Raw genomic sequence first — 9,618 nt, 5'->3', positions numbered from 1 at the left:
CAGGGAGGCTCTGCACAGCCTGGGGGCCCCCGCAGCCCTCCCCGCCAAGAGGAGGGGGAAGCCCCGCAGAACTGGCCCTGAGGACCCCGCAAGCTGTGGAAAACCGGACCTAGGGGGTATCTGCCTGGCGCCTCCTCTCCATCCCGTGGCTCCGACCCTACTAAAGCCCCGTCCATCCCTCTGCGGCCCTGTCCCACCACCCAGGGCCTCTGGACCCCACCTGCAGTCTGCCCCTCGAGGCCTGCTGCCCTGCCAGGTGGGCCCAGGCGGACTCGAGTGAAGGGCGGGCCTCCAGGCGCGCTCAGCGCTGTACAAACTTGTATCCCGGGATTTTTCCACACAAAACACGTCTCTCAGGGAAGCAACCGGTCTGATGAGCTCGCTGAGCGTGCGGGCGTTCCCACCCCGCCCTCCCGGTGCCCCAGCAGTCCTGTCCCACACTGAGGCCCTGACGGCAGTGCTGGGCCCGGGATGCAGCCCAGGACTCCTCAGCCGGCAGCAGAGGCCTCTGGGATGAGCCCGGGGGCCGGCAGTATCTGGACCACCAGCAGGGTAGGTCGCCCACTGTGCACATTCCCTGAGCCGGGAGGCTCCACCCCAGGGTTCACCTTGTCCTTTCCGGGGACCCTCCCCTCCCTCTCTCACCCCCAACGTTGACCTCTGACTCCCACTCCCAGTCCCCTCCCCAGCCCTGACCTCACCCCTAGGGCTGCCTTCTGACCCTGACCCCGCCTCACCCCCAGGCCACTGCCCCCAGCCACCATTCCCACCTGGGCTCACGTCCCCTGCCTTCAGGGGGGCCAGGGCCTGGGGTCAGGGCCTCCCATGGGAGAGAAGGCCTGTGAGCGTGGCCCCAGGGCGACTTTTCCAGGGGAACCCAAGGAGGTACATGAGGCCACTCAGCCCGCAGGCCTCCAGCCCTCCTGGGCTCAGCCCCCACTCAGTCCGCCAGGGGCCTGTCCTGGATCCAAGCCAGGCCTACACGGGAGGCCTTGGAGCGTGCTGCTCCAGCTGGCAGTGGCACTCCAGGGAGACCATCTTGGGACGAGCGCTGCTAAGCCTGGCCCTTCCGCCCCCACCTCCGACTGCTGGGCCTCCCTCCCCACACAACTCCGACCCTGCTCGCCTGGACTCCTGGTTCTCCCTGGAGCACGTCAGATCCTGTGCCCCCAGCCAGGGCAGGAGGGCCCCTCTGAGTCAACCCCCTGGGGCAGCCCCGCCTGCCTCTGCTGAGCTGAGCCTTGACTCATGGGTTGGAAGAGGCCTCCCACCTCCACAGCCTGGTGGGGGGCGGGAGCCCAGGAGGGCTAGCCAGCCCTTTGGAGGCCTCTGCAGAGGCGGGGGGCTGGGGGCACTTCCAGAGTCTGCAGGATGGAGATCTGGAGGGTCATGAGCCTGGGGTGGGCCCATCTCGCCTCTTGCTTCTGGGGTCTCTTGGGCACCAAGGACCAGGGACGAGGGCCTCATAGAGCCCCCTTCCACCCTAAAGCTCCACTCCAAGCCTTTTATCCTCAACTCTGTCCCTTAGCACCTGACCCCTGCTAGGCCTCACTCCAACCTCATGGCTGCAGTGCCTGGTCCTTGGAGTTACCTGGAGCCCCCAGCTCCCGAGGGAGGGGGAGCTCCCACCCTCAGACTCCCCGAGGTGGCCTCCCTCCACCTTTCCCTAATGCTCAGAACAGTAGGCCCAAAGGAGCAGCTGTGGCCTATCCCAAAGGACAGGCTGGGAACAAAGAAGGGCCCGGACCCCTTCTGCCCTGTCCTGGGATGGGCAGGAGGGGGAACACGCAGGGCCTGTTCTTCCGCCCAAATTCCACCTTAAGCGGGCGGTAGCCCCTCCCTCCCACCTGGCCCAGGTGTCCCCGCCCCTAGCTGAGCTCAGGGCTGGGCGGCGTCGGTCTCGGTCTCCGGGCCAGCCCTGGGTGAGGCCAGCGGGGAGGGGACTTCAGGGACAGGGCCGCGCGGGAAGAGACAGCAGAGACAAATCGCGCTGGAGGTGGCAACCGGGCCCAGGCCAGGCAGATTCGGCCCCCGTGCCCGCCGCCATGCAGGACGGTAACTTCCTGCTGTCGGCCCTGCAGCCCGAGATGGGTGTGTGCTCCCTGGCGCTGCCCTCGGACCTGCAGCTGGACTGCCGGGGCACCGAAGGCCCGGAGGCCGAGAGGCTGCGTGCAGCTCGTGTCCAGGAGCAGGTCCGCGCTCGCCTCCTGCAGCTGGGTCAGCAGCCTTGGCAGAACGGGCCGGCCCAGCCCGACGGCGTGGCCAGGGCGGCCACAGGTAAGCAGACGCTGGCCGGGTGCCCACGGTGGGTGGTGGGTGGAGGTGGCCTTGGCGGGCGTGGTGGTGCGAGGGCCGGAGGCCGCGGTGGGGCCACTCCGGACTCAGCTCCCTGACTCACCCAGGCCCGCCTTGAGTCACCACCCTACCCCTCCAGGCGTAGGAGAAGCCAGAGGTGAGGCCTCCATCTCCTGGCAGGGACCCCGGGGTCCTCCCTGCCAGTCGGGTTGGGCCTCACCTGCCCACCGGGCCCTGAGCCTCCCACCCCCCCCCCCAGGGTGGGCACGGGAGAAGTGGCACGTGGCCGGCCGGGTCCGTCTCTGCGGGCAAACCCGGAACATGCACGCGTCCGGTCCCACATCCCACGGGGGCTCACACACGGTCTCAGAGACACGCAGACACACACGTCACTCCCCTGGAGACACAAACGCAGAGACACAGACACCCAGACTCTAGCGTCCAGCCCCCATGCCCCACGGGAATGAGCAGACAGAAAGGTGAGGGGCGGGGTCTGGAACTCCTGGAGGAGAGCCACGGCCTGTCTGGGCCAGGGTCTCCCTGCGGAATTGCGGCGGTGGGGGGCCCTGCTGGGGTGACCCGGCTACTCACCATGAGAGTAGCGGGTGGGGGAATGCCCCTCAGGGCTAGGCAGCCCCCTATGTAGGAACCCCGGTTTGTGCATGGGGCACGTGCACGGGTGTACGTGAGTGTGTGTGTGCGTGTGCATGAGTGTGCGCAAGTTCAGGGCACTTCTAGAAATTTCCTCCCTTGCCAGCTGCAGCCACAGGAACCAAGGTCAGACAGTAAGAGGAGCCTCCAGGATGTCAGGGGTCAAGACCCCGCTCCACAGTGGCTCGCGTGACCTTCAGAGGGCCTTTCCCAGTGCTGGCCGCCAGCTGCTGGTCGGGGGATAAGCGGGTCAGCCAGTACAGGGGCCGCCAGGGCTGCCTGGATTCCTGCATCCTCCCCTCCCTGGGCCTCAGCCTTGCTGGTGGCCAAGTTGGGTGCCCAGGGGTCATGGGGTAGAGGAGGGAGCAGGGAGGGGTTAATTACCACCCTGGCTACCCTGGCAATTAGGGGAAAGAGGATTATAATTTGGGGGAGGGGGCCGTGCCCCCCCCCCAAGGCTGGGCCTCACTAGCGTCAAAGGGTTAATAGCCCCTGCCCAGAAGCCTCATTAACCAGGGCCTGTCTGGGGAGCGTGCTGGGTGGGGCAGTCCCCCCAGACCTAACTGAGGCAGAGGTTGTGGGAGGGTCCAAGGCCCCCCCTTCCCTTCACCCTCACCCTGAATCCCTTCAGCCAAGTCACTCTACCCTGGCCTTCGGGGGATGGGACTCTTCCCCCTCCAGATGTGGCCACAGCAGGGACTCTAGCAGAGGCTGACCACTCCAGGAATACCCTCCCCACCCAAAGACCCCGCCCCTGGCATTGCCCAGGTGATGCCCCCCCAGTCTGTTCCCACTGCTCTGCCTTGGTCTGACCTTTGCCCAACTCTTCTCCGGGTGTTCTCAGCTCTTCCCATACACCTGACCAACCACACCGTGCCACCTGTCATCCACATATTCATTCAGTTGTCCCTTCAGCATCCATCCGTCCCTCCATCCTCCCGGCTTAGATACCCCTTCACACACCGGTCAGTCTGTTCATCCAACCACCCATCCTTCCAATGGTCCAACCCGCCCTCCCCCCACCTCTCCACCCTCCACCCTCCACCCACCTGCCCATCTGTCCACTTGCCATGCAGGTGGGCTGGCACCGGTGCCCCCGGTTTGTGTGTGGCTAAGGGTGGGTGTGGCTCGGGAGACTGTGTGTCTGCGGCGAGTGACCAACAGCACAGGATGGGCTCCCAGGAGGTCAGTGTGGCTTCCTGGGGGCGGTGGCCAGGCGTTGTGCCCTGGCAGGGATCGGGGAGCTGAGGAAGGAGGCCCTGGCACACTAGGTAGCCGGGAGGTCAGCAGGGTGAGCACATCCGTCCCCCGCTGAGGTGCACAGCTGGAAGGGACGGGGGCTGTGGGAGGGATGACAAGGCGACGGCAGGGACCAGAAGCCAAGGCACCTGCCCCAGAGTCCACTGGCCTCCCCACCAGGGCTCAGGGCAGGAAGGGAGGCAGGAGGCTAGTGCCTTGCCATTGGCCCAGCCAGGCTGCTCTGTCCCTGTCTGCAGGCGCGTGCCGGGCTCAGTACCACACCTTGCAGGCCGGTTTCAGCTCCCGCTCCCAGGGCCGGAGCGGGGACACCTCGGTGAGTGACAGTCTGGAGTCCCGTGAGGGAGGTTCTGGGGGCTCTGGGGACTCCAGCGTCAGGAAGCCCAGCGGCCCTCACTGCCCTCCCCTCTCTGCCCCACAGACCTGCCGGCGCATCGCCAGGCCCACCTACAGCCCTGTCTCCTGGTCCTCCCGCTCAGTCATGGACCTGAGCTCCGGTCGAAGGCTGAGCTCAGCCCAGAGCGGGGGCAGTGCCCTTGGAGCCGCAGGGTATGGGGGTGCCCGGCCCGCCGCGCCCCCGCCCACCCGGCCTACGTCCTTCCACGAGCGTGGCGGGGTGGGGAGCCGGGCGGATCACGACACCTTGTCCCTGCGCTCACTCAGCCTGGGGGCCGGGGGCCCGGATGACCGCTACGGAGTGGTGGAGGAGTGGCTGGAGCCGGCGGCCACCTCCGCCTACAGGGCCTCTGCCTCTGAGCGCCAGGCCAGCTCCAGCTCTAGCCGGGCTGGGGGCCTGGGCTGGCCGGAGGCTGCCGAGGAGCCGCCCAGCCGGATCATCCGTGCCCCCGCCATGCGGACCCTGCAGCGGTTCCAGGGCGGCCACCGCAGCCGTGTGGGGGCTGGGGGAGTGCCAGGGGGCGTCCTGGAGCCCGTGACCCAGGCGCCATCTGTGCGCAGCCTCAGCCTCAGCCTGGGCAACTCGGGCCACCTGCCGGACACGCGTGGGCTGGACAGCTACGGTGGCCACCGCACTTTGCAGAGGCTCAGCAGTGGGTGAGCTGGGCCTGGCTTGGGGAGAGGGCTTCTGCCATAACCCTGGTCTGTCCCCAGGCTCAGCCTGACCTGTCTCTTTTCTCTGCAGCTTTGATGACATTGACCTGCCCTCGGCAGTCAAGTACCTCATGGCCTCAGATCCCAACCTGCAGGTGCTGGGAGCAGCCTACATTCAGCACAAGTGCTACAGTGACACAGCAGCCAAGAAGCAGGTGACCACCCCTGCTTACCACCCTCATGGGCCCCCCTTCACTCACTGTCCTCTGTCTGGTCCCTGACCACCCCTCACTGATCCCCAAGCTGCCTGGGCAGACCCCATCTGCCCAGGGCCTCCTCAGCAGAGGAGGGGCAGGAGGGACTGACTTGCACAAATCTGAATACACCTGCACACACCACGCTTCTGCACACATTTGCACGCATCTGCACACACCCATGTACATCTCCATACACCTGTATGCCTATGCACGTCTCTATGTACCTGCACACACCTGCACACCTTTGCACACCTTTGCATGCATCTGCACACCTCTGCACACATCTCCATACACCTACCTGCATGAGTATGCACACATCTCTATACACCTGCAGGCTTCTGCACACATTTGCACACATCTTCACACACCTGCATACATCTCCATACACCTGTATGTGTATGCACACGTCTCTATATACCTGCACATACCTGCACACAGTTGCACACATCTGCATGTTTCTGCACACACCTGCACACATCTCCATACACCTGCATATGTACTCACACATCCATATACACTTGCATACGTTTACACATACCTATGCAGCGTGTGCACAAGCGCTAACACCCGTGTGGCTATGCCCACAGGCCCGCAGCCTGCAGGCTGTGGCTAGGCTGGTGAAGCTCTTCAACCACGCCAACCAGGAGGTGCAGCGCCACGCCACAGGCGCCATGCGCAACCTTGTCTACGACAACGCGGACAACAAGCTGGCCCTGGTGGAGGAGAACGGCATCTTTGAGCTGCTGCGTTCGCTGCGTGAGCAGGACGACGAGCTGCGCAAGAATGTCACAGGTGGCCCTGCTCCCCAGCCGCCGCTCTGCCATCCTTCCCTCGGTCCCCACGGCCATCCCTGTGGCATGTCTCTTTGGAGCTGGACTCCAGCCCCAGGCCCCGTGTCCCCACGCGTCCTCCTCTCTGCGCTGTTGCAGCCCCGTGACCCTACACGTCACACTCAGGCTCTCCCCAGCGAGGCTCTTGGGTGAGGCTCGAAGCGCCAGGCAGGGCTCTGGGTACCATCCCCGGAAGAGGCGGAGGGGCTGGAGGGCCGTCCCTGACCACGGCCTCGGCCCACCTGCCACAGGGATCCTGTGGAACTTGTCCTCCAGTGACCACCTGAAGGACCGCCTGGCCCGAGACACGCTGGAGCAGCTCACAGACCTGGTGCTGGGCCCCTTCTCAGGGGCCGGGGGACCGCCCCTCACCCAGCAGAATGCCTCGGAAGCGGAGATCTTCTACAACGCCACGGGCTTCCTCAGGTGCGATGGGCAGCAGGCAGGGGAGGCCCAGAGAAGGGGCGTTAGGATCTGAGGTCTGAATGGCAAGGCGGGGCCACCGGGGTGGGGGGCGTGTCTGGGAGAAGTGGACAGCGAGGCAGAGGCGCTGACGCAGGAGTGGAACGGGCCGCCAGGTGTGGCCCCCGGCCAGATGTCAACAGACTGGGGGCTGCAGGCTCAGATTTCTTTAAATCAGGGGTTTGATCTGATATTGATAACCTCCCCGGAGCCCCGGACACTTTGAGAAGTGGATGGGGGATGGGCCTGTGGAGGTGCCGAGGGGCAGAGCCCAGCTCGGGGGACGAGGGGATTGGTGCTCAGGATCTCAGCCTTGGGTGGGTCCCTGTGGGGTGGGCTCTGCCTGCGGTCCCAGTGGGGGTCTCTGATCTGCCTCCATCCAAAGGAACCTCAGCTCGGCCTCCCAGGCCACTCGCCAGAAGATGCGTGAGTGCCACGGGCTGGTGGACTCCCTGGTCACCTATATCAACCATGCCCTGGACGTGGGCAAGTGCGAGGACAAGGTGAGGGTCAGCCAGCGCCCCGGGGCCCGAGGGGCTCCAGCCTGCTCTGACCAAGGTCTGCCCTCTGTCCACAGAGCGTGGAGAACGCCGTGTGCGTGCTCAGGAACCTGTCCTACCGCCTGTACGACGAGATGCCACCGTCGGCCCTGCAGCGGCTGGAGGGCCGAGGCCGCCGGGATGTGGCAGGGGCGCTGCCAGGCGAGGCAGTGGGCTGCTTCACGCCACAGAGCCGGCGGCTCCGAGAGGTGGGTGTGGGCCTGGGCAGGGGGGCAGGCGGAAGCAGGGATCCCGGGTGACCTTGGCTGACCCTCCACGCCCTCCTGCCCAGCTGTCCCTCACGGCCGACGCGCTCACCTTCACCGAGGTGTCTAAGGACCCCAAGGGCCTGGAGTGGCTGTGGAGCCCCCAGGTCGTGGCACTGTACAACCGGCTGCTGCAGCGCTGTGAGCTCAACCGGCACACGACGGAAGCGGCAGCCGGCGCACTGCAGAACATCACCGCAGGCGACCGCAGGGTGAGGTGGCCTGGGACCACACCTGGCCACGCACTGGGGCGCGAGGCACTGGGGACACAAGGGGTGAACAGGGGACAGGAGTCTGCTCTCCCGGACTTTACGGTGCATCGGGGGGCCAGAACTTCAGAGCGAGAGAGGAAGGCAGGCAGGATGCGGCCGGAGGATGCCACCTCCGGCCCCCGGGGTCTGCACTGAGTTTAAGGAAGGTGCCGGGAGGGTTGGGCCGGGAGGGAGCAGACCTGGGGCCTCCACGGGGCGCCAGCACGTTCTCACCAGCCCCTCTCCTGCCGGCAGTGGGCGGGCGTGCTGAGCCGGCTGGCTCTGGAGCAGGAACGCATCCTGAACCCGCTGCTGGACCGAGTTCGGACCGCTGACCACCACCAGCTGCGGTCACTGACCGGCCTCATCCGAAACCTGTCTCGGAACGCCAGAAACAAGGATGAGCTGTGTGAGTCCAGCCGTCCCGAAGCCTGGGTTCTGCCTCCCCTGGGGGCCGGGCGCGGGCCTGGACCCTGTCTGTGCTGCTGCTCCTCCGGCTGGCTTCTGGGAAGCCAGAGCTGGTGAACAGACAGGCGCACCAGCTCCCTGGGGGAGCAGGGGATGGCGGGTGCCGAGGGGGCGGGGCAGGGGGCGGGCAATGGAGACTGACCGCCCCAACCTGCTGGCAGCCACCAAGGTGGTGAGCCACCTGATCGAGAAGCTGCCTGGCAGCCCGGCTGAGTGCACTCCCCCCGCCGATGTGCTGGTGAACATCATAGCCATCCTCAACAACTTGGTGGTGGCCAGTCCCGTGGCCGCCCGAGACCTGCTCTACTTCGACGGGCTCCACAAGCTGTTCTTCATCAAGAAGAAGCGGGACAGGTCAGGGCCCGAGCCCCGTGCCCACCCTGCCCCCCCAGCTTGCCCTGCCTTCTGGCCAAGCCCGTCACCCCACTGACCCCTGCCCTCTACCCCCCCAGCCCTGACAGTGAGAAGTCCTCCCGGGCAGCCTCCAGCCTCTTGGCCAACCTGTGGCAGTACAGCAAGCTCCACCGAGACTTCCGGGCGGTATGTTCCCACGGTCCAGGGCAGGCGGGGCTGTGAGTGTGGGACGTGGGCACAGGACGCCAGGGAAGGACATGGAAACCCACGTGGCCCAGGGCACCCATAAGACCAGGGGCCCACTTCCAGCACACCCAGGGGGACGGGATGCGGAGCAGCAGCGCCCTGACTCCAGGCCCCTCTCCACTGCAGAAGGGCTACCGAAAGGAGGACTTCCTGGGCCCGTAGGCGAAGCCTCCCTTGGAGAAGGAGAATGCGATGTGACCCGCCTCCGAGGGAAGGGCTCAGCTCAGGGCTGCTCGCCAGCTGTCCTGGAGGAGAAGGTTGATGATGGCCCAGGGGCTCTTGCTGGAGCCCCATCCACGTGCAACTTGAAGGCCTGGGCCACGGGGGAGGGGACAGGGGCTTGCGGCTGGGGAATTGGCTTCTGCAGGGCAGGGGGTGGGGCAGGGCTTGAGGCTGCTCTGATGCACGGGATGGTGGCCAGGTCACACTGGCAGAGGTGGCACTGGCTGTAGCCCAGCAGTGCCTCGGGACAGCCAGCAATGGGAATAAAGGTGGCCGTGAACACAGCAGCCACAGCCCCTCATGCTTCTTTGGTTGGTCAGACTTGGGGGTCGGACCCAAGGACTCAGCAATGTCCCCAAGAGCAACCATGCCTGCCCCTTAGGACACTCCCCCCTGGGCCCATACACAGGCCTCTCCAGGTCAGGAGACCCAGGACAGGGAGGAGGGCGTGTCCAGCAGCAGGAGAGCTG

At 66.0% G+C, this 9,618-nt stretch overlaps 1 protein-coding gene across 1 annotated transcript; it reads left to right on the top strand.

Annotated features, from left to right (window-relative positions):
- Window positions 1–471: 471 nt before the first annotated feature.
- PKP3 (plakophilin 3) lies at window positions 472–9,234 on the top strand (the record flags this gene model as incomplete). Its single annotated transcript, XM_081240825.1, has 14 exons — window positions 472–552; window positions 2,082–2,277; window positions 4,443–4,519; window positions 4,625–5,256; window positions 5,345–5,468; window positions 6,098–6,302; window positions 6,592–6,766; window positions 7,188–7,305; window positions 7,380–7,550; window positions 7,634–7,819; window positions 8,114–8,267; window positions 8,488–8,680; window positions 8,779–8,866; window positions 9,053–9,234. The coding sequence occupies 14 exons, from the start codon at window positions 472–474 to the stop codon at window positions 9,086–9,088; spliced, it is 2,436 nt and encodes an 811-aa protein (XP_081096951.1). The 3' UTR covers window positions 9,089–9,234.
- Window positions 9,235–9,618: the final 384 nt, after the last annotated feature.

The sequence above is a fragment of the Mesoplodon bidens genome, assembly GCF_964165515.1.
Source record: "Mesoplodon bidens genome assembly, chromosome: 7".
Lineage (NCBI taxonomy): Eukaryota > Metazoa > Chordata > Mammalia > Artiodactyla > Ziphiidae > Mesoplodon > Mesoplodon bidens.
This window is presented reverse-complemented; position numbering and strand designations above follow the sequence as displayed.